Genomic DNA, 24,764 nt, shown 5'->3' with positions numbered 1-24,764 from the left:
CCTACAGAATTTGTTTCTTCATATTTATTCAAAAAAAAATCCAGTTTGAAGACTGCAACAGTTACCGCTCAATGAGAGGTGTTTATTTCGCTCAGGTGTATGAGAGGTTCGTATCCATGTGTCAGTGTGAACTTGGCATGTCAGTTATCTGTCATGCAGCAGAGTTGAGAATGAGTCTTGTCCCAAAAAATTGCAAGTGGAGCCTGGACCAAACTGTACTGAGCAAAGCAGCAGTTAGTGTAGCTGTTCGTTTAATCTGGTAAAAACAAAAAAAAAAAAAGTTGCATTTTTCTGAATGTGTATGTGTGTGTGCTGGACGTTTTACTTCTCCTGGAGTAGCTGCTTCCTGGAGTGTTGTTGTTGTTGCAGGTTTTTTCTCTTATGCTAAGCTGAATTAAAAATCTCATGTTTTTCCTACAGACATGAGCAGTTGTGTGACCTTTTCATCTGTCTCTCGGCAAGATAGCGCATAAGCTCATTTCCCAAAATATTTATGACCAAAACATGGCTATGATAAAAAAAAAAAAATACTGTAAAAACTTAATCCATGCAGATGGCATTAGGAGGCAGCTCACACACCTCAGTGGGTAACCTGGAGACAGTGTCAGAATGATGGAGGTTCTGGGCACATCATCACCATCCTTTCTATATATGTGTGTGTGTGTGTGTGTGTGTGTGTGTCTGTGTGTGTGTGTGTGTCTGTGTGTGTGTGTGTGTGTTGTTTCCATCAGTGGCCCTCCCAGAGCCTGTGGCCAAAAATGTCACTCCAAGCTGCCGTGGGCTCATTATGCCATTAGCTGCCTCAGGCCTCAGTCCATTTGCTGGGCAGGGAGTGTGACGGGGCCCTTTCACAGGGGCACCCCTCCTGCTGGAGGCCGGTCAGCTGAGGTGTGTGTGTGTGTGTGGGTGTGTGTGTGTGTGAAAGAAAGACAGTGTGTTCTCCTCACACTCAGAGAATGTGCAGTATTTGACACTAATAATGATTTAGCACGGGATGTGAGCTGTGTTATGTAGTATAATCACTCCATATATATGATTTGTATTGTCTGTTGTAATACTGCTCACAGACAATGTAGAGATCAAGAAGATAGATTCATTGTTTGCTCTGCTGCTAAGCAGTAAAAGCAGTTAGTATACCTTTTAAACATAGCTCACCAAACATCCTAAATCAAGTCCAATGGGGTATCTGTCATTTTACGATACACACACAGTCTCAGAGAGGTGATGTTCAGGCGCAACTTCTTGTTTTTGTGCAGGAGGGGTTAATTCATCAGAAGCATGTGTTCTTGTGTAGCTGAATTATATTCCCCAGGCCTTCCCTCCCTAGGCGTCGTCTGAAGAGGACGACCAGCTTATTTTCACTGAATATTAAAAAGTGCTTTGAGAGGTGGCAGGCATGTCCTCAGGGGGACTGAGGATTGGCCGGGGGGGGGGGGAGAGACAATTTGGTAAGGCAGAAGCTGGATGTGAAAGGAGGTGTGGGGTCTTTTTCCCTAAATAAATGATTAACTAAATACGTCCCCCATTCCTGTCCATTTTGAAAAAGGACCAGCTTTGATCTCCGGGGCCTTTTGAAATGATCTGAGGAATGAGACAGGGATGTGTGGGAGGGGTGGGGGGAAGTAAGAAAGACAGGGATAGGAAACGACTGACTCCCTGCCTGTTGAGGGAAGACATCACAGGTACATGTATGCCTGCAGAGGGAGGGGTGTGCGGTTGATGAAGGGGGTAGTTTGCCTAGTTAAGCTTTTGGATGATAACTGAGGTGCTGGGAGTTGTGCAGCAGCGGCTGTGTGGTAAAGTGAGCTGTTTAAAGGCCTTGCTGCGGATGTGCCTGGGGATAGATTAGCTTCTTTTTAACCCCAGAGATCAATGGGTTGTCAGATGTCTCTGCCCCCTCTCCAATAGCAAACTGGGCTTCCCTTTCTCATGGCAGGAGGGTGAAGAACTGCTGGATGTAAATCTCATATCTTACTGCCTCTGCCATGCTTGGTGGCCCATGTAAAGAGCATGTTGCCAGCAGAGGCAAGAAGGCAGTGTCTGACTTTCTTCACTACATATTCAAGTCTTTCTCCTCTTTCCAGGATTCTGCTGGTTTTCTTGACTTTCACAGCTGTGCTCAATGACTAGTTGCAGAGGCATTAAATCTATGGATCTCTGCTGTATTTGGTAGGCTTATCTGCTTTGTTAGTTTTAAATCTGGTTAATTTGCTTCAGATTCAGCAATTCTCCTCAGTGAACTGGCTTGTAACTTCATCACCTTCAAATTTGCCAGCTCAAAGTTTAACAGGCTGCAGACTGACATTGTTATGAAGCAATAACATCGTGTTGACTTGTTGCCACTAATTTTATGCACATGAAAAGGATAGCCTTGTTTATGCTGTTCCTGTAGCGATGGAAAACCAAAATTAGTTAATGTTGAAATGTGCTTTATAATTAAACCGGATAAACTGGATACCTGCTCCTGATATCTGATACCTGTTCAGTGCAATGCGTGTCTAAAACCACACTTGATGTTTGTTTGTGTTGCAGTAGCTGTAATGTTAATTTCCAAACAATAATGGTTGCTGTCTTCTTTCTTCATCTCTCCTTCATATTCCACCTACTGATCTAATGTGAGTGAGAGAGGTGTAGGTGGAGGCCTGCAGTTTTCTACAGCTTTGTATCTCTCTACCCTCCATACTGCTCTGTACTCTCTAATCATGCCCAATTTTAAACGGTCTAATTAAATTTTAAGCATTTGGTTTAAAATCCCTTCACACATACCACAGATTTAATTTTACTTAGAAATTCAGATAAAAATGAAACCGTCACCATTAGTGTTACTTTAAGTAATACGTTACTTTATACATAAAGAAATGTTTAAAGTGTGTGTGTGTGTGTATGAATGAGTGTATGAGTATGAGTGAGAGTGAAATATTGAAACATGGTGTGAACATTTCCAATTTATCTAATTATAGCTTTGCAAAATAGTCAGCAGCAACATCCAATATAACAGTGTTGTTAAAATAATGACGGAATTTTATTATCTTTAGAAATATTTATTGTTCAGCCCAATTTCACCAAATCTCCTGCTCATCATCAGATGCTTTGCATCAATGACACTGTGCATCCTTGTAGTTTTTGTAAGCTGGGAAATTGAGGTATTTTATTAAAGTCACCTGATACCTTTATTATTTTAGCATGTCTGTTATTCTGTTGGAACGTTGGCTTAGCACTTGTGTTCCCATGAGGCTTCTGGATACTTACTTTCATTAAAGTTGTTTGGCGAGTCTCTGAGCTTCGGTGCCTCATAAAACAAACTGCTATGATGAAAATAACTTAAAAACCACACAACACAACATTACTCCATTGCTTTATTAGTGCATGGACACTGAGGCATATGCACACATACACAACAAAATGTTGTTTGTTTGAGGTTCTAATGAGTCCCAGTAGCAGCGGTTTGATTTTTTTTTTTTTCCCTCCTAATTTGACATGCTTCACTTGGGTTGGGTCCCTCTTGCTCTGCAGACCTCAAATCCTTCAGGCAGAGGCCTAATGAATCTTCTCCATGTTCACAAAGGACATACAAAACAAGCCGAAAACAACTTGTTACCTTGAGCTTCTAATTGTCCCAAACATGTCAATCAATCCCTGCAGCTTGCTTGAATTCACTTTTTCTGCAGATTTATTAATCGCCCTTGAGAATGTATCAGTTGTCAGATTGCTGGGTATTGGGTTATAACTCCAGCTGGCAGAGTTTGCTTTCATTTTGCTCCAGTGGTGTGCGAACACTCACCGTTGTACTTTCTGCTTAGGAAGGTGACATGAAGAACAATGAGTGGGGCCTCGCTGGTCTCCCAGGGCTCTCCTTGTTGAATTTCAACAGTAATTGAATTGGGGCTTTTGCAGCCCACAGAAGATGGTGTGAGTGAATTGTCTCAGATAGTTTATAGGGTAATTAAGTCCCTCCACGCCAACACCTGCCAGCTGCGCTTGGCTTTGACCAAAACAGTCTATTTAATACCTCCCGCTGTGCACCTGCAGCCCACCCATAACGGTCAGTGCACAACTCACATCATCAGCACAGCCAATAGATGGTATCGCTCTCTGTCTCCTGGATGCTTCTGGAAGTTATGATTGGGGTAATTAAAATCTTGACTCTGCATTGTTGACCTTGTTTGCAGGTTAGAATGCAGTATCTTAGGCCCAATGCAATTACTGCAGCCGTTTTCCCTCATATCTGATCTCTTCATCTGCTTGCTTCAGCTGCTGGCGAGCGCTTGCTGGTGTAAATACTGAAAAGTGCTTTTCCTGGACCTCCTCTTCTCTTCACAGCAGCTCAGATATTTTTCAAACAACCCCTGTAGCCGTTGAAAGAAATGGCTGTATACATGAAGAGTAGGTGGAGAGTCGTTGCACTGCTGATTGTATCTGAGGATTGGATTTGTTTGATAATATTTATACATTACAGTCTGTATTTACAAGAAAGGTTTGGGCTTTGGTCAGGCTAATGTGCAAATTTGAAAAATGTTAATTACACCTCTGACAAAACGGTGCATGTTTAAAATGCTATTATTGGCCAAGTGTGCATCGTCCCTCTGCTTGTGCAGCCAGGTTTTGGTATTATTAAAGAATTGTGCATTAACAGGAGTCAGCAGTTTTTGCTGCTGCAATCTCATTACATTTACAGGGAAGGGATGGAGAGCAACAAAAAAAATTAATTGGAGGCATGCGATAGTTAGGACAGGAGCCTGGGCAAGGGCAGAATAAATCAGAGGTCTGTTTGGCAGCTTTATGGCTCTGGAGAGAGCGAAGTGGTTAACTTTAATGGGAGGAGATAGAAATGTTGAGTTACTTTATTTTTTCCCGCTTCCTCCCCATGCTATGCACATGCACTTATCCCATCCCCTTTCCCCTCATCAGCTGAGGCACACAGCCCCTCACCCCTGAACTGTTTGGACTTGGCTTGATATATAGAGTTAATTCAGTCTGCTCTCTGCAATAATTCATGCGTTTCATGCATTTAATGTTGTGCAGACAGAATGTGGGGTGGAATTGTTAATTTTCTGTGTAGACATTGTAGCCCCTCTCCCCACACACACACACACACACACACACACACCCCCACACACACACCTCTGTCCTGCCTGTCACCTACTTCCCATGCTGACCCTGCCTCCAACTCCTCCATCCTCCTGTCTTCCATCCTTCCCCACCTCTACCTTCATGTATTTTAACCCCTTACAGCAGAGGTTAATTTGGCTAGTAGGTAGTGTCCAGTCCCAGGAACTTTTCTTCTAGCATCAGATTTCATCTTCTCTTTAAAGAGGGAGAAACAAAACCAAAGCACTACCATACAAGTCCTCATCTCTCTTCCAACCCCTAAACTGGGCTCTCACGTCCTGGCCCTGCAGTAATGTCCTGACCTCACCCCCCATCCCCAAGTTCACTAAGGTCATACTCACAAGAGACCAACCCACCAACCTCTTCACTGACTTAAGCCTTGCAATTTTCGACAGGGTATTGGGGCCCTCCTCTCTGTGCACTTGATTTAATCTGGGTAGACATCTGTGTGTGGTGTGTGTGTGTGTGTGTGTGCTAGTTGCTTGTGGGAGCAGATGGATGGGGTCACACCTCAGAAGACATTATCACTTGTGTTAGGATATTATACCACATAATGTACACAGACGTGTATGGCCACAAACAAGCAGCAAATTCTTACATCTAAGAAGTTCAAATATTTGAATCTTTAAAGTTTTGCTTGATAAATGACTTAAGCAACAAAATAATTAAGCACTAGTGAGATCATTTGATTGTGAATATACACATAAATGAAAACAATCTGTAGTTACAGATATTTGGCTTTAACAATTCAATCGAGTCATCTGAAATTAGAAGTGTAGCTGAAGCAGAAAGGTCTAATTAACCTCAGTCTTGTATTTAAAAAAAAAACCTCATATTTGTAACTTGGTATTCAAAGGCTCAGCATCACTTTGCAAGATCTGCTTTTTTCCTGCAGGTTTGAGCAGTGGCTGCGCTGGGTTCTGCAATATTTCAGAGACCTTGGCTCAGACCAGCCAGCCAAAGATAAACAGTGAAAAGCATTTTCCCCCTCAGGCCTTGAACACAACTCAGTTTAAAGTTGAAGCCGTCACCTTAACTCTAACATGGAAACTATCTCAAGCACAAGTTAGTGGAGAACAAAAAAATACTGCTGTTCGTGGTCTGGCAGAGTTGCAGAGCACATTGTTTTCATTTATTTATTTTATATCATTGGCAAGGTAGAGGTGAGTTATGTTTTTTTTTTTTTTCTTTTTTCTTTTAGCAGTGGGAGGAAAAAAGGAGGTCACATTTGTTGGCAATGCTGTGGGAGTGCACTGATACGAGTGCGAGGGCTTTGTGTCAGGAAACATTTTGTGGCAGGCAGGAGAGAAATCTAGTGCTGTGACAAGGGCTTTTCTCTTCTTTATAAGGCGTGGTGACCCCCATGACCCAGCGGGTTGAAATGGAGGCCACTGCTTATTCTCATGCCCTGATTGAGGAAAAAAGTCTTTGTGGGCAACAATTTCATGATTGTGGATTTAAAAAAAAAAAAAAAAACAGTGTAGGAATAGTTTTTGTATTTGTGTGTGGTGTACAGTATGTTGGGAGTGTCAGACAACACAACTGACCTAAGCCCTGAGGGAATCAGTATGTCTTCAGTATGGATGCCACGATTCATCCTTTTTTCATGGCAATTCCTTCCCCGTTGTTTAGGGTCATGTACTGTCGGGGCCGGGAAGGACATCTCATTGAGCTGTTTCTGCACACACACCTTTATGTACCCCATTCATATATGACCAAGCACTTAATGCATTTAAATGGCCTATCTACTGGAACACAGATAATATTTAGCACTTACAGCAGTTTGTAGATAAAGCTGATGACATTATATTCATATTAATGATTTTACTGGCCTCCTTTGATCTTCAGATTGTTGATAAAATGGCGGTTTGATTGGTCTTTGAGAGAAGGCACTAAACTGTAACAGATGGCGGCTTATAGAGCAAAGATTGCAGAGCTTCAGTGTCGTAATGAAATGATTAGTTGATTAACCAAATGATAACCAATTAATTCTGTTTCACTCATCAAGCAAAAGCTAATTCTCACATTTGAAAAACTGGAACCAAAGAATAGCTGTTTTTCTGTAAGTGAATGTCTGCAAGTGGAATATCTTTGCTTTGGGATTATTCTTCAGATACAACAAGCAAGTAACATAAATGCATGTGAGTCATGCAGGCTAGAAGTAGAATGGCACGTTGAGGCGTTTGATGTACAGACTGGTGGCAAATTAAAGTTAAAAATTAAAACCAAAATAAATAAGTGGAGAAACATGATAAATACAGATGCTTCCCTACAGGAGAGTTCCTTGATGCAGTTCAGCAATTAACATCCTTTCATGCACTGAGACATTGATGAAAATCCCGAGCATGGCCATTAACCTCAATTTTGGATGGAGGTCATGAAATGAAAAACTCTAAGTGACCTCTGAGACTTGTTAAGACAGTGCCCTTCACTCTTCTGATCATAAAAATGATTATGACATTATATCTTTTGGAAGAAAAGTGTAATTTCCTCCAGTAGAGTTCACAGAGTTGTATAATATAAGGCAAGGAGTTTGAAGCAGTCCTGGAAGCTAATTTAAACCCTTACTTATTTGTACCCATCTGTATATCTGACTCTATTATCTAATCACACAGATGCCCACATGATGGTTTATATAAATGCAGGGACAGCAGAAACACAGTGCAGGGATGCCATCCATCCATCCATTCATCCATCCATCCAGCTATCCATCTTCTGCTTATCGGGGGCCAGGTCATGGGGGCAGTAGCCTAAGCAGGGATACCCAGACTTCCTTTTCCCTGGACACTTCCTCCAGCACTTCTGCGGGAGGCATTCCCAGGCCAGCCAAGAGACATAGTCCCTCCTGCGTGTCCTGGGTCTTCCCCTGGGCCTCCTCCCAATGGGACTACTTCGAGATCGTCCCGGGTGACTGAGCTCCTCACTCTATCTCTTAGTGAGCACCTGGCCACCCTGCGAAGGAAGCCCATTTCAGCCGCTTGTATCCGAGACTTTGTCCTTTCGGTCATGACCCAAAGCTCATGACCATAGGTGAGAATAGGAACGTAGATTAACCTCGGCTCAGCTCCTTCTTCACCTCGACGGACCGGTAAACCGACCGCATTACTGCTGCCGATGGTGAGAGACCTGTCCCCGACCCAAGGACGCAGGGAAATGACCCTTTCATTCAGGGGGGAAAACTCCAACACGTGACGGCTGAGCTGGGGAGCTATGAGCAAGCCCACGCCAGCTCGCCACCTCTTGCTGCGAGCAACTCCAGAGTAGAAGAGAGTGCAGCCCCTCTCAAGAAGTTGGGTTCCAGAGCCCAGGCTGTGCGTGGAGGTGAGCCCGACTATCTCTAGTCGGTATCGCTCAACCTCCCGCACAAGCTCAGGCTCCTTCCCCCCAGTGAGGTGACATTCCATGTCCCTGGAGCCAGTTTCAGCGTCCAGGGATCAGGTCGTTGAGGTCCCCACTTTTGACCACTGCCCGAGCCACATAGCACCGGCCTCTTATGGATCCTCCTGCAAGTGGTGGGCCCACAGAAGGGCGGCCTTTGTTGATCACAACTGTTTGCAAAAATTACCACACCACCACTGCATGCTTATCCAAAATAAACACTCATAGAGTGAAAAGATTTCAGTCTACTTATTAAATAAATAGGCTATTAACAAATTTCTTACACTTCAGAGTTGAGGAAATGCAGGGATGCACTCCGTTTGTGGGAAAGAAAGGATGCATCCCCACTCTAATCAATTCAGGTAGGGCAGCATTATCTTTGGAGCTGCCACCAGAGCCATGCTGCACAATAACTCAAGGAGGGCATTTGAGAAGTGTGTGAGTTTGATCCTGTGCCAGGGTGATGAATAGCTGTTTTTTCTCTTTTGTTGCCCATCAGCACTTTTATTCTGCAGTTAATCCACCAGGCCACGCACACATCCCTCACTGCAATTTTTCACCTTTCTGTGTGATTGTATTTGTGTGTGTGCGTGTGTGCGTGTGTGCGTGTGCGTGTGCGTGTGCGTGTGCTTGTGTGTGTGTGTGTTTATGTCTTCTACTATCAATAGAAAGGCTTTTGGTCTCATACAGTACAAACACAAACACCTGCATCTGTCCCACCCAGCTGGTATTGGAGGCTGATTTAAAGGTGCATGTGTGTATCTGGTAGGATTGACATTTCATGAAAAGTTACTGAGGGGTGGGAGCCATATATAACATGTCAACAGACCCCAGTGCGGTGGGGGATGGTTGTTACAGAGGTGAGTCAGGTGTTAAAAGGATCGTCATGCTGTTGCAGATAATGCAGCTTAGCCACTTGATTTACTACACCTACGGATGGGAGGCTTTCTGCTCAGACTGCCTCCCGCTGAGGCCACGCATCTTTTTCTTTCTTCTGTCCACACTGAATTGCAATTTTTTCATATCCATAAATGTATAGTACCTCTTTGCAAATGTTCATCAGAGTGGATAGATTTAAACACAGTCGCCTCACATTTCACTGAGGATGGGGAAATTTTGACACCCCAGGTTAGACGGTCATAAAATGCACACTTAAATGATGCAGTGCAGCAGAGTGAGAATTGGCTGGCTTTTTTTGACGAATCACAATTTTAAACTTAAGTTATATAAAGACAGGCAAGACTGGTATTCTTTAGATTCAGACACTGGAGCTAACAACACTAAATATTTAGTGTTTTTTTTTTCCCCTGGGAAACATTCTGTGTTAGATCTACTGCAGGGGACAGATTAGCCACAACTACACAAACAAATGGTTAAACAAGTAGGATGAACTGAAACTGAACCTTCTTGGTTCTTCCTTTACCTTCTTCTCCTCTTGCTTCTCAGATCAGGTTTCTCTGATTAGAGACTTGGGGGTCCTCATAGTCATATTTTAATACAAGCCCAAGCACTCTGAGCCCCTCCTCAGGCTCACGCTTGCCCCGTCTCTGTACAGTGGAGGGCCTAGCCATCCTCGAGAGAGCTGTTCTACATACGGCGGACAAGGAGCACAGTTTCGCGCGAAAGCCTGCTGAGACTCCACACCATTTATCTCTCAGCTGCAAGGTTGGGCCAGTACTAATTGACTGAGCTGTGTCAGTGTGTGTGTATGTGTGTGTCTGTCTGTCCTGGTCCCTTGAAGTATTAGTAGAGCATGAGATGATAGGATGTGGTAAAGAGAGAAAGAGAGACCAACCTTGTGTTGTTAGCCCATCAGAGGGGACTGGGATAAAAAGCTCTCCTGTAAAGTCAGTTATTGGCTCTGACTCTCCAAAATCGGGTCAGTTAAACTGTGCTCAGGGAGCAGACAAACCACACAGCTGAAGCTGCATTTAAATAAAAATTCTGGTTTATTACCATGTGGATTTTTTTGCTATGATTTGTATCTGTTATGACATCGTACAGCGTAACAGCTCAGCTTTAGAAACATGGCTGCAAGTCGTCAGATAGGAGAAACACACAGTGTGGCCAGATGATGAAACCACTTTATATGGGAGAAAATGAGCAAATCTTATTGCAAAGGAAAATTGTGTTTTATAACAAGTATAACAGGTCAAAGTTGAACAAGAAGACAATTTGTAAACAGTGATCAACTTTTACAGCTGATGGTAATTTTTCCATTCATCGTTTTTCCATCACTGTGGTACACTGTGTTCCCAGACCTTAGCAATTAACTTCGTGAGTTTAATGTTACAACTATCAGAAGGATTGATGGCCAAAAGTATGAAAATTAGGCATGGTAGAATTATCTTTAAGTGTTCTGGCTGTGTGAATTCCCATCCCTGTGTGGTGCAGCACAGGCCTTGTGCTCTTTCTCTCTGTTCCTCTCACCACTCTGCAGCTCTGGACTTTATCAACACATTGTTTGACTTGGCCTCCTCCCAATGTAAGCCCAAGTTCTGCACAGAGTTGGCTGTCTTACCATCCACAGGGAGAGGGCTGAGTGAGGGCTGTGTGTGTTTGTGTGTGTGGGTTTGTGGGCACAGTATAGAAAGGGGCTGGGGAGTGGGGGGTTGGGGTGGAAGTACCTCATTCTCTTGGACCAGGAAGCTCTGAATCATGCTGGCTCTTCCTGGAAGGACCCAAAGGGAGCCGGGCTGAGCCGGCTGGACTCAGGCAGGCTGTCTGAGCTGCAGCCTGGCCTTTTGCTGACACCAAGCTGGTGGCAAGAACAGTTCTTACCTCACCCCTGCAAGACAGGCCACACCTTCTCTTTGCTCACCAGGTTGGCGCGCTGCAGGCGTTTTCCTGTACTGGGAAGTGTTTTCAGCTTTGCCTTTGGCTGTGGCTTGCACAGATAACCTCAGCCTCTGGAACTTTGAGAAACAAGATTATATTGATCGGATGCAAATAGCACAAGGTGGGCTAGAGTATCTCAGATTTCTGCCCTGTTTACTGTATATATTTCTAGACAAACTTTCATTACTGATGCCACCAGTTCAGTAATTCTGCAGTTTGCAGGCATTTAGTTGGTAAAGCCTACTGAGCTAAATATAACTGTGTCAAGCTGTCACCTGCCTACGCTGTCACAGGTCTCGTTTAGTTCATGGAAATCACACTCTCCACTGCCTGAGGTGCTGAGGATATGGGCATGTAAGTTGATATTAATAGCAGAGCTGGGTTGCTGCTGCAGGGTGTCCACACCTTCCTGTTTTCTCTTTCTTTGTTTTGGCCCCGTGCTGACAGAGTTACCTCTGGAGGAACTCCAGCATCTGAAAGGGAAAAATGGCCTCCATTGTTCAAATAGGGCTCTAATGGAAAGAAAACTATTTTGGAAAAAAATAACAAAGGGGTATTAATGGATAGCAATATCAATAGTATAAACAGCTATACCACTGAGATATGTTTGTTATTTCTAAGGGAAATTGAGAGGATAGAAGTATTTTTTCCCTCTTTGTTTTAAAGTGTAAAGTCTCAGAGAGAATTTTTACATGCTTTTAGGAGGTTTTCATTTCTGAGTCTCTGAAGAGGCTTGCAGAGCTCCAGCTTTTGATAGGAATCAGCTGTAAGAGGGATGGATATTGCTCTGTGCATTTCCCTGCTCCACACTGTCAGATAACTTTAACAGTTGTCTCTCCTCACAATTTTCCTGTCAAACTCCACTGGGAAATTAAGTCAGGAGAAGTAACTGCTGAAGTTATCCAACTCTATCTTAAAGCACAAGTGCTTTGTGTTTTTACAGTCTTGGCAAGGATTACCACAGAGCTCACACTGAGACATTACATTGAAATTCAAAGAGGTTGTACCATCAGCTGGGAAAGATAAATAGAGACTCCAAAGCTGCAGTGCATGTGATAACTCATTGAAGGATTGTGTCTCAAGCTTCCCTGAATAAGATATAATTTGGCAGATCGCTAAAAATAACCAGTTAGATAATCTTAATCTCTCGAGCTGTTGATTAACTACAGATAAAAATATCCTTCCAAATGTCATCTGTTCATTATTCAGCACCATGAGTTAAAGCATGGTTTTTCCAAAAACCTGCAACATAGTCAAAATATTTTTAAAGTTCATTCCATCTGATGTTTGATACCATTCCTGTGGTTTTTGTATTTTCGCCACATGAAATTGTGGTTAGATGTAAATGGTTGTAGTACAGTATAAGGATTTCTGGTTACATAACAACATTCGAACAGATCTAAATCAAAAGATTATTTCCATATAATCTTACCTCATTTTAATCTTTGGAGATTTGAATTTCTGAATCATTTTAGTTTAGTGTTGTAATAAAAAGCACTGCAGGTGTCTAAGGTTTATCAACATAATTACTACATAAATATTCAAATTAATTCCGAAATTAGAAAGTGCTCAGAGTGATTACTGTGCCATTCCTTTGTGTGAGTTTTTTTAAGTAGGAAATATTAGTTTGGAATCTGTGTCTGGATCTGGATCAAAATAAACATTATGATAAATAATTGTTTCATTCAAGTGAACTGCACTAAAATCTAATCATCAGATGGTTAGTTTATGGCTAAATCTTTTACCAATTTTACTCAATTTCTGTCATTTTTGACATTTATTGCTAGGAAATATTATACTAAAAATTTCAGACTTCTATTTTTCTTTTTTTTGTCTGTTTAGCTGCAGATGTCTACAGGTAATTCTGCCTTAATAAGTTCAAAAGCCCTAAATGTCGCTGCCAAACCAGCACCAGAAACTCCTTTATATCTCTTACTATCTTTCAGCATTGATGTTTTTCTTCTCCAAGGATAGAACAGTGTGATGTGCATTGAAAAGATGCTAAATTTGGATTTATCCATCACGTTTCATTGAGAAAATCTAGGCATCCATTAAACAAATCCCCTCTGTTAACTGACACGTGTGGAAATGGATTCATGTTAGATATCTCCCCTAAATGTCAGAACCTGCACTACGAAGCATCAGAACAAGAGTCCCCCCTTCAGCATTAAGCCTGAGGCTTCACTAGCACTTCACATCCTTAGAAAGTGTCTTTGTAGAGCAGACCCCAAGGCTTAATGTCAGCAAATTAATTATGGATTCACCCAATTAGTTCACAAACTACACTGTGTTCGAGAGAAAATGATCATTTCCCCAAATGACTTGTCTCTTCAGTCTTTGCCCCAATGTGCATTGTGCCTCCCTCAGAACTTCGTGTGTGTGTTTGTATGTGCGCTTGCCTGCATGTGTAAAGCCACACACAGCGGGCAGGTAGCCTGACCTTTTTAATTATTCAATCTCTCAAGCTCATCCACTGATGCTCTTTAGGCGCTCTCCCTCTCCGTCTCCAGTTTGGCTCCCTCCTTTCCAAACATATTTCTGTGTCTTAAACAAAAGGAAGCAGCTTCTCTCCTCTGTTCTTAAGGCTCTTCCAAGTCACACTGTTCTTTGTCAACACATGAAGTGATACTGTAACTGTAATGACTCTTTTGACTGTGTGAGATTGCCTCAGATCAGTAGCCTCCCCCCAACTGTCTAATAAAGTAAGTAATCACTGCGTTCTAATGAGAGTCTGTTAGGGGCGGCACTCGTATCTGTTTACCAAACCAAATGATCTTCTCATTTTGGCAAAGTCAATTAATCACGTCAGAGAGGATTCTGTTCGTCTCTCTAAAGGAAGACGGATCGCAGCAATGGCGGTTTTGTCATTAGATTTCATCGCATTATAAGAAGATTCTGTCATTCATTAATTCAATTGGAGATTTGGGTTTTCATATTCTCATGGGGTAAAGTCATGCAGAAGAAAATGCCAAAGTTGGCTTTTCTGATTTGTTCTTTTTATGCTCAGAGATCAAGGACAATTATGTGGGTACTGAACTGATATCTCAGCAATAAATCAAGTAAGCATGTTTCTGAAAATACCAAAAATATTTCTTTGAATAAATGAATAAATGATCAATTTGTTGCTAAGACTTCAGTAAATTTTCCCTCAGTAATTGTTTCAGAACGATCTGAAACCGTTCCTTTGTGTGTCCATTTGTGGGCTTGTTGTGCTGTATTGAAATCCCTCATTGACTGACCGCCCCTCCCCCACCTATGGGGACAGTACTTGGACAGTGAGCTCTGTGTGCTGCTGACACTGAGGAGAGTTTGTTGACTGTGATTGTGCTCACAGCGTAGTCGTGTCCTTGGGAGGCAGAGCTGGCCGTCACAGATATGGATTCCTCCATTTAATGTCTCGGCTTCTCGCACACAAATGTTTCTGTTTTAATGAGCTGTGGCCCTATACGCAGGGACTTTTATCGATCATCGTACTCTTAAGGCCTCTTAAATATTAAGTTTCATGTATATGACCTCTGTGTTTGGATTGAGAGCGCAAAGTCCCTGCCTAAAGATCCTTGCAGTCCCCGCTGGCTGCACTGCCCACTTTGATTCAGTTTGTCTTTTGTATTATGGAAAAATCGTGCCCAGTTTGATTTGTTTTTGTGAAAGCACAGAAGTCATGCTTGGCTGGATTTTAGAAAGTAATTCAGGGAGGTTTTGTCAAAGTTTCAGGATCACTCTGCTTGTAGCTGGCTGAAAAAATGAGTGCTTCACTAGAGAAAGGAGAATAAGAATTGGGGAAGGTTTGGCCTCTCTGTGTGTCTAGTTAGCCTTTGTGAGCGCTCTTTTTCTCCACTTCCCTCCCTCTCTGTCACTGTCACTCTTTATGTCACACACACACATGTGTGCATGCACCCACACACAAAGACAGGCCTGGAAGAGGGCCCTTTGATTGATGACTGTGTGTGAGAGACCTCAGAGGCAGCAGCACTACAGAGAGATGGACAGATGAAAAAAAGGAGGAGGGATGGAGTGAAGAACTGAAATGACTAAAGTAACAAGGTAGGGCTTTCCAGCAGCCAGTTAACATACTGGAGCTAGACTGTGGACACCGTGGATGTGACCCGTTCTGTGCAGCTTCCTCACGTTAGAATTTCTCTTTTCTGACTTCAGAAAACACAGAAGACAAAAATATTTTGTAGGAAAAGCACTGCTGTGTAGATTTCTTATTAACAAACCAAAATTTGCAAAGACTTTCGCAATATATTTCTGTATCAGGAGAACTTAAAAGCTTGTCTAGATGTCTAAATTTGGACAGTTTGTATAGCACGTCCTCAATTTTACACCTAATTTATAATGATTCATTGAACACAGTAATGTCCTGCCCCTTTTTTGGGGGGGCTGTCAAAAAGCATTTAGGGAAACACACCAAATCATTAACTGAAGCGAAATTAGACAAAGATCGGTTAAGAGGAAAATGACCTAATGGCTGATGATACTTAACAGGTAATAGCTGTTTCTCAGATATATTTCTATGTCTGCGGAGGATTTTTCCTCAAGGTGCTGTAAAGAACTCTGTGTACCCCTAATTGTGGTGGATTTGTATGATCCCATATGTGTAGGCATGTCTTAATAATGTCACATTATACAACCACCCTCTCCAGCCCTGAGCTCCAGACCTGATTATCCAATTCTGACAAATTGGACTGACAATTGAGGAGAAGGCAAACTTACATCCACACCACTGTGAACCCTCACAGATAAGAATTTTGCTGCCTTCTGGTTTTCTTCTAAATTCTGACTACAAAGGAATAATGAAGACTTCAAGTAATGACTTTGCTCTGATGCTTTCTGGCAGAAAGACCTGTTTCCTGATCTCAGCACTTTTTGAGAGGAGAGGCGCCTCTGGCTCTGGTCCTGGACGAGCACATTGTGGCATCTGAATTTTCAGTGCAACATTTAATCCCTGTTGTGTAGCAGTAATTTACTCCGATTCACTAAGATGCTGATCCTCGCTGTGCATTTTATGTACTGCCAGTGAGGAAATGCATACTCGTCTGTTTTCTCTCTAACAAAGATGGATTTGTACAAATAATTGCCTGCATGTCTGGAAGTGGTACTGAATTGAAGGCTTTGTGGAGTAACATTTTCCATCAGCTCAAATTTCTAAACTTCCCTAACGTAATCTGAAAATCCAAGTATGATTACATTTGCCAGTCCACATTCCATCTTAATTGAGTTTATTGAGGTTCAGCCATGGTGGAGGTGAGCAAGGATGGCAGGCTGTGCAATTTCACTTCTTTACATTAGAAATTAATTTTTCAAGATGGAAAAGTTTGAGCTCAGTGGAGATATAGGCGTGTAATGAAGTGTAACTCTATTGGATAGAGATGTAAGTGAGAGTGTGTGCTCATCTGTGAGTAGATTTTAACTACCCTCTGTTGGCCTAAATGTGTCATTACACGACAGGCTGTCAGCGTTCAGGTGCACATCAGCTCAAAAGCTTCATTTTGTCAAATGATAAATCTCCCATCACAAGTTCTATCAGCTTCTTTCACATTCATCTGTCAAACGTTCATCTTTTGAATGAATGACGAGTAAGTGTTTCTAGGCCTGCTTTGTTTTAAATGGCTTTGACGACAAAAAAAGCAAAAAAGTAGATTGCCATTTGTCTGAGTTGAGATACCTCAAATGTCACCGATCAGTAAGGAATGTGACAACTTAGATAGAGCTTCAGATGAGTATTTGTCAGTGAAAGAAAACACTTCAAACAGGAGAAAAGTGGTGCTTTTAGAGCATAGAAGCTTTGTCACTTTTTAGACCAAATGGGGCACTTTGTCAACAGCAGTATCTGAGTAAGTGTGTGTGTGTGTGTGTGTGGCTGTGTGTGTGTTTAAGTGATTCACTGATTTTCTGTATATCTGTTGCCTGCAGCTTCGCAAGCTCTTTGTGAGCAAGAGGCTGAGTGACTTTGTTGTCAAGGACTCTTTAATGTCTTTCCTCATCACCTATTTTTTTGTGCTTGTACATCAATAATGCGTGTGTGTATCTACAAAATGTATGTGTGCTTGCCAGTGTCGTGTTTAACCAGGTTTTTCTGTGTTTCTGCCTTTCTTTCAGGTGTATGTGCTCGAGCGGTATGCCCCGGGGAATAGTGCTGACAGTGCACTAGGAGTCTGAACCTTGTCAGTATTTGTGGCTGAGGAGGAGAGGTATCCTGCCGTGCCGTGCCGAACCGTGCCGCACCATCCTGTGCCGTGCTGTTTTTGACGCCATGTCCCTGACTGACAAACACAAAGTGAAGAGGCAGCGGCTGGACCGGATCTGCGAAGGTAAACATATCTGTATGTCCCTCATTTCTCGCAGTCCCACCTTCTTACATCAGATGTGGTGTTCTCCCAATAAACACTATAGCTCCAATTGGTCAGTACACAGAAGTAGGGCTGCAGAGGTGATCACATAATATTTACAATAACGATTTTGGTTTTCATAATTATTTCATCATAATCTTGAAAATATTATTGCCTCCATGTCACTGATGAAAAAAATCTTGTGATATTGATGCTTTGTATTTGGAGCTGGTAAGTTATGTGTTAAAATATAGTACTATCATGAGTAGAAACTGTAATCATCATTGTTGGAGTTATGTTTTCTTAAAAGTACACTGTACTTAAGGTTAGACTGCGTCTCTCAAAATACCCAGATTCAGCCAATCATTTCTGTTTCCAAATAGGCAGATAATTCTGTTAAATAATCATCTTCTCAGTATTAAGCAGAATAATTATGATATTCACTTTAGCCATAATTTAGTAGGTATAGATTTGGTAACTGCATAAGAAAATACTCCTGTATATTTGGATAGAATTTGGCTATATTTGATTAAACAGAAAAAAATACGTCTAGCTGTGTTAAAGAAGCCCTTGCTTTGTTCTTTTATTACCTTCACTGACACTACTTTAGAGCTATACATCCCCCAGGCAACCAGCCTTAGTTGTAGTAACCAGCCTAGCACAACCCTAAGACCTATTTGTGATCAATACCCATTGATTGCTATAATTTCTTCCTGGCACATGGCGTATGTCAGATACTATAGTAACCAGCGTATAAATGTTGACCTCAGCAGCAAACAGTCATCTGGTGGATGGAAATGAGATTAGTGTTTTATTCTGGCATCTCTGTGAGCTGCTGTTTGTGTAGGAGTGTCTGTTGTGTGACTTATGATTATTGCAAATCTCTAAACATCTGAACTCAAGTTAAATTACCACAGGGGATTGAATGGTTTCTATCCTCTCACGGCTGTTTGGAATTTTACACCATGAACTGCTGCGATTATTAGGCTTTAGGATGTGGATTAGTGGTGGTGCTGTATTAAAGGGCCTCAACATAGAAAAAGGAGCCCCCTGCTGTGCACATAACTACAAAGTAGGCCCAGACAACAAGGAATATGAGTCTTTGTGTGGGTGTATAAACTGTGTCTGAAGCTTTGTGGATGTGCATTTTTAAACCCACTTGCTTGACTTTGCCCAGCATCTGTGTGTGTGTGTGTGAATGTGTGTCTCTGTCAGACTGTTTCCTGAGGTAAAATCATCTCTTTTCTGCTGTCTGGGTCCCCGAGAGGCTTGTTAATCTGCTGGGCCCTCCTGGAACCAGCACAGAGAGGCCGACATGACTGCAGTGCTGGAAAATGAAGCTAGACGCACCATTACCCCTAGTGCCACCATATTGGTTTTGCAGCTTGATGTACCTGCACAGGTCTTGTAAGCGCCTCAGCATTGTGCTGAAATGAAGGACATATGCCATGCATCCTATAAAGGTCCACAGTCCTAGTTTTCAATCCCGGCCACCATTGAATTTTTGATCCGAAGCAGTAGCTTGTGATATATTAAAATTCATCAGGAGAATGAATTGTGATACAGTGCCATTGTTGGTTTAGAAAAGGAAAAGAAACAAAATGTAGCACTTTATTCTTACAGGCCATCAGGACTAGTCACCAAAACCCCCTTTTTAACATTAACTTTAAAATTATATCTTCTACGAATTGCATCTCCCTAATTAATGTTATAAATGCTATTTCAGAGCTGTGTCTACGCTCTGAGGCATGTAATCCTTGTTTGCCTTGTTTCCTTGCTTGGAAACAGGCGCATTTAAAGCAGTTTAGCCTGAGGTATTTGAGAAAAACTAAGCCTGACATGCAGAATATAAGTGAAATTGTCGAATGTGAACAGCTCCTCAGGTTATTAGATTCAGAAATGCAGAGGATGTCCAGTATGAAGATCCATACAGTTCCTTATTTTATATATATATATATATATATATATATTGCCAGGAAACTGCGTGTATCATGTGAGTGGTATCAATTATCTCATCTTACTCTCAGCAAGAAAGCAAATAAACATATTTCCCAAATTCCCAAATCTATTGTGTTAAATGATTCATTTTAGCAGTTTAGAATTACTTTGTAGTTTGGGTGGCAGAATATGTAAAACAATATCATGATAGTATGATTATGGAGGTAGGAACCCAGTCAATGTCTATAAACAATAATATTGAATAATCACCCAGTCCTAAAGTGGAGTCATAAAATCAGTCGTGTTTGATATCACAGGTGGATCGTTCATTGGTGGGAATCCTTCCTGATTAGAGTCTCGGTCCACATCCAGCTGTTGCGTTTGTATGAATTAGACAGCAGAGGTAGTTAGCCATTCCTCAGGGAACAACAGTTAGTCTGCTATGCTGGGCGTGAGCTCAAAGCAACGTGAAGAGAGACCGTAACAGGTGTTACTGTGATGCATATAGAGCTACTTCCTGGTGAGCTTACCTGTCTGTGTTCCTGCTCACATACGCACACGCACACACACACACACACACACACTCTCTCCAGATGGCCATCATACAAGATCAGTAAATCGATTCTCTGGCGGCAATTGTGAAGGCGTTTTTTTCTTTGTCAAGAGCCAGTGACCAGGCAAAGTTGATTGCATGTAGCATCATGATAAGGCTACCATAGTAATTGTCTCCATGCACAGAGAAACAAACACATAAAACAGGGCTCTGGTTTTGTTTCATACACAGGAAATAATCCTCACAAAGCCTGTTTGCCTACTGTCAGGGGTAACTCATCTTAATCCAGATTCACACTTCAACCAGACCCACAGTTGGCTAATGGATACAGTGCAGATGAAGCCGTGATTTGCGCCGTTCTCCTCAATCTGGAGCCGTCTCTTCCAGAAATCTCTGCTGAGACCACACTGTCCACAATAGTCAGTGCCTATGTTTCTACTGTTTACCAGACAGTGAAAACAAATTTTGTCATCCAAGACAGTTCGCTCTGGCTGTTTTACATTGACATTTATGGCATTGGGATCTCAAACACAGTATCTACTGTAACTCTGTAGTTATATGACAAGGCTGATTAAGCCATTTAACTGCCTGACGTGTATGTAGCATAATCGGCCCTTTCTGCAAATAAGGAGGTGGGGAACTGGTTGGAACTGTTTTTATCAAAAGCTGCTAGTTAGCTCAATCAAAGCTGCTGCTGGGAGGCATCTTCTTTACACCAATGTTATGAGAAATAGGAGCTCTCTCTCTCTCTTTCTCTCTCTCTCTCTCTTTTCTCTCCTCTTTCTCAAGGGTGAAGAGATTCATTTGTCATCTGAAGTGATGAGGAATGATCTGCTATGGCCCATGTTCCTCCCAGCCTCAGGTCCTTTTATGATTTCAGCTTAATTTGAGCTGAACCAGTGTTTATCATTCTGCTGCCACTGGGCTATGTGGCTGGCAAGGAGGACAGTTCTGCTCTTGCTTTGCTTTTATCCTTGCTATGGTTATTGTTTTGCTTTTAGCCTGTAATACTGTTTCCCTTCTACTATAGGTTCGATTAGAGCAGCTCTAATCTAGTCAGAGAGTTTTAATCAACTCAGCATTTTATTCATGCTGTCGTTGTGCAGTTAGGATTATACTATATCCAGTAAAACAGAGTAGAACTTCACCAAACAATGATCTTTCTAATGTTCTAATATCTGATGGTTACATCTTTGTGGTGTTTTAACAGGCTGATGAGTCTTGTTTCTCTGGTGTGTTTTGCACTTGCCACCGCCTCTCCTGTACTTTGAACGGGGTTTGTTTGCATACATGGGTGAGGGGTTGAAGTTCAAGCGAAGATAAAGGCTGGGTGTCAAACATCAACTCTAGAATGCATCTGGACCATTGATGATTAAAAACAGTCAGTCAAATATTCAGACTTTTTATGGGTGGATTTTATTAGGGTGTTGGCTGCTATGGTTAGAACAATATTCCACACTGATGAATGAGTTGTTGGCCTTATTGTGTTAGAAAAGGAGGTAATACAATGGCCTGCAGGCTTTTCTAAAGTAAAAAATGTGAGAGGACATACTGACATTTGTAAACCATACATTAAATGCCTTTTTAGATGTTTACTCTTTACTCCATATCAGCTTGTAGTCACAGCTTAGTTGAACGTATTGTGAAAGTGATCTTTTTTTTTTAAATAGTCTCCATTTTTTTTCATCAGTGACATGGAGGCAATAATATTTTCTGTTCTATCCGTTCTTCTCTCTCTTGCACTCCTTCCCTCCCTCTTCTCTCACTCAGCTGCACACTTCTTGTCTCTCCAAAAAGCAAGCGGGCTGTCGTCTCTCCCTTCTGTCTGCCCCATCTGTGATGCAGTATGGGCCACTGGCTTGATAATGATAGGCAGGCGAAGCGCGGGGCCGTGCATGAGGCAAAGAGAGAACAACCCGACCCGCTAAAATGGAAGACAAAACTCTAATCAGTTGCCTCACCAAGTCTACCAGATGTCTCGCTCTGCTGATAAAAGGTTTGCAGTAGCGGCTCTCGCTCGGTCCTACGTTCCTCCCACCCATGCAAATGTGCAACATGCGTTGTCATATACCACAGAGATGCGAGGTGGTAAAGAGGCGGAGGACAGTGTCTTGATAACACAGCAGATGTGAACCCTCTGAAAGCCATTGGACCATAATTGGTACCATGTGTTTTTCTTTCCTCATCGCCCCTCCTTCCTCTCTGTACTTGTGTTAGAGTGAGAACAGGCCCAGAGGCTTGTTAAAACTTTAATATACTGTACAATCACAGTAATTGAGTAGAAATTTCACGTTCTTCCAGTCATGGTTTTAATTTATGAAGTCCCTATGAAAGTTTAATGGATCAGTAGTTGTAGAGTCGCAGCTATCTAAATCATTCTGCAGCTATCTCTGCCTGTGCTGCTTGCCAAGTCCTGCCGTTAGCGCCCTGTGCCCTAGAAAGATGGCCAGATTGGTCCAAAGGCATGACTGTTGCTGGACGTCTGTTCAACACATTGTACCTAGAGGTCTTTCACAGAGCTGTACGATTGGCTGCGAGCTAGCAAGCGGAGCATTGGCATCAGTTCTGATGTTGTTCACCAAATATCCACTGTGTAAGTTTGGGGTTTCTTTTCCTCTGTTGTATTATTCATACTAGCAAGTACAGTGTCCCTGTTGCTTGATTAGTGTAATATAGCATGCTCACTTAATTATAGAGCACCTCTCATGAGAGGCATATCAGCGGATGCAGACATGATGAATATGAACACCAGCTCATCTTGCTTATGAACTGTGGGAAATGCAGCAGTTTGCATGGCAGGAAATATGATCTGCCATATCCTTGTTTTGGTTTTAGCAACACTAGACTGGCCATACTTGAGATGTTTAGGATTATCATTAATATTTTGTCAGGAAGAGGGGATCTGAGAGAAACATGGCCCTGGAAGAGGCTTGTTAAAAAAGTTACTGGCGGCGATTGCCATAGAGACATACAACACACAGTGATTAATGGTGTGTTTTACAGCTGACAAAAAAGTGCAGAGAGACTCGGACCTGGGAGGACAGCACTGAGAAATCACTGCAAGGAAATTGCTAGGTATGTTTTACCTCTAATGAAAGAAACCATCCTTCAGATGTGCATCATCCTGGACTGCTCAGGGCCATAGGGAAGCATTTAGATTTTTTTTTTTTTTTGTATTGACCTACTTAATGTTCCTCAATTTGGATGTTCCATAATAAAACAATGTTTTTTTTTTTTTTTTTTTGTTTGTTTTTGGTATTATATTATGATTGCATCAGTTAAGCTCTAAAATGAAAACGAGCTGTTTATAGCTTGACTTGACAGGTAGTGGGACACCATAAAGACACGGTGCTATAGAAGTGTCTTGTCACTCCTAAACAGTAATAAATTTAGCCCATCTCAGTCATGCTGTCTCTGTTTGTCAGCTTCAGGAGTATCCTGGTGCTGTCCCTGGAGACTTGCTGCAAAACTCCTTCCTTTAAACCGCTGTTGCCTTTTTCAAACAGATATCGAGCACAGAATAGAAACAGGCTTGTAGCCATCTAGTTGTCACAGTCCAGTGCAGTCCAATCATATTCCCTTCTGTCTGTCTTAGAGGTGAAGCCAAAGCTGGCAGCCTCTTGTCTTATCAGCTTTTTTCCCATCACACTTATCAAGACTCCCTTTTCTTCTCATCCTACTGTTGTTTTTCGTTTACATTGCTCTTGTTATGGCAAGTAAACACTGCTGGTTATTTTTCTGATGGCCACATCTCAGATAAGCCACATCTGCTCTGTTGTATATCTGGTGTATGTAGCAGCAGAATGCAAGCTCTCTATGAGAAACTAAGACTCAAGTGATAAAGATGCAGTTCATGATTTATTTAGTGAATCTATGTTTTGTGAGTCAGGCCTTATTATAAAAGTATATTACATTATATGTTTTCAAGATTTGCTTTGCTGCTTTATATCCCTGTAAACTGAATATCTTTTGATGTTGAATTACTGGTCAAACGGTTTGAATATGTCATCTTGGACTTCTGGAAATTGTCATAGGGAGCTTTTTTTCCACAGTTGCCCTGTAGAGGAGGCTGTTCATGGTTTGAGCAGACAGTTTTGCTGGCCTGCTCCTAGTAGCCAGTGGATTAAATTGACCCTCAGTAGTACTTGAATGTCTGGCCTTTGCAACCATTCCCTCCCCCTCTCTCCAGGGATGCACAACAGTAAGCATGTCAGTCCCCGACCTCCTCATTCCCTCTGGGAAGATCCATTCTCAGCCATAGTGATGCCAGCTTCAGGCCAATGAATGGGTCAGCAGTAACCTCTAAGCACCATAAAAAATATAGGTTTACACTCCGTAAAGACATCCAGGGGCCTGAGCAATGTGCTAACTGTGAGCACTGTGTGGTTCAAATGATGTCATGGGGCACAGTAGATTTAAGCAGGTTTTAGTTTGACGCTAATCCCCTTGTGGCAAATGTTGTCGACGAGAGAACAGTCCCTGCCAATGCCGTGCATCAGTCCCATTGGATTAGTGCATCCCGTCCCCTCCTCCATTCTGTTTGCATTGTGCAGCATGTGTTTTTTTTTTTTTTTTTTTTTTAACCTCAATTTCTTTACCCTCTGTCTTGGTTTGGA

The 24,764-nt window shown here is 42.1% G+C and overlaps 1 protein-coding gene across 3 annotated transcripts in view; it reads left to right on the top strand.

Moving 5' to 3' along the window:
• LOC113135345 (C-terminal-binding protein 2) overlaps positions 1–24,764 on the top strand; it is an 81,373-nt gene that overhangs the window by 17,402 nt on the left and 39,207 nt on the right. The window contains exons 1-2 of one of the 3 annotated variants that reach the window (XM_026315300.1): positions 15,353–15,369; positions 17,428–17,651. In XM_026315300.1, the coding sequence (XP_026171085.1) occupies positions 17,582–17,651 (70 nt within the window). In that variant the 5' untranslated portion in view covers positions 15,353–15,369; positions 17,428–17,581. Of the gene's footprint in view, positions 1–15,352; positions 15,370–17,427; positions 17,652–24,764 lie in introns of those variants that run through there. The other 2 variants (XM_026315299.2, XM_026315301.1) reach the window with 2 other exon arrangements.

This window comes from Mastacembelus armatus, chromosome 19 (assembly GCF_900324485.2).
Source record: "Mastacembelus armatus chromosome 19, fMasArm1.2, whole genome shotgun sequence".
Classification (NCBI taxonomy): domain Eukaryota; kingdom Metazoa; phylum Chordata; class Actinopteri; order Synbranchiformes; family Mastacembelidae; genus Mastacembelus; species Mastacembelus armatus.
Note: the sequence above shows the minus strand (reverse complement) of the source record. Positions and strands in the feature narration are given on the sequence as shown.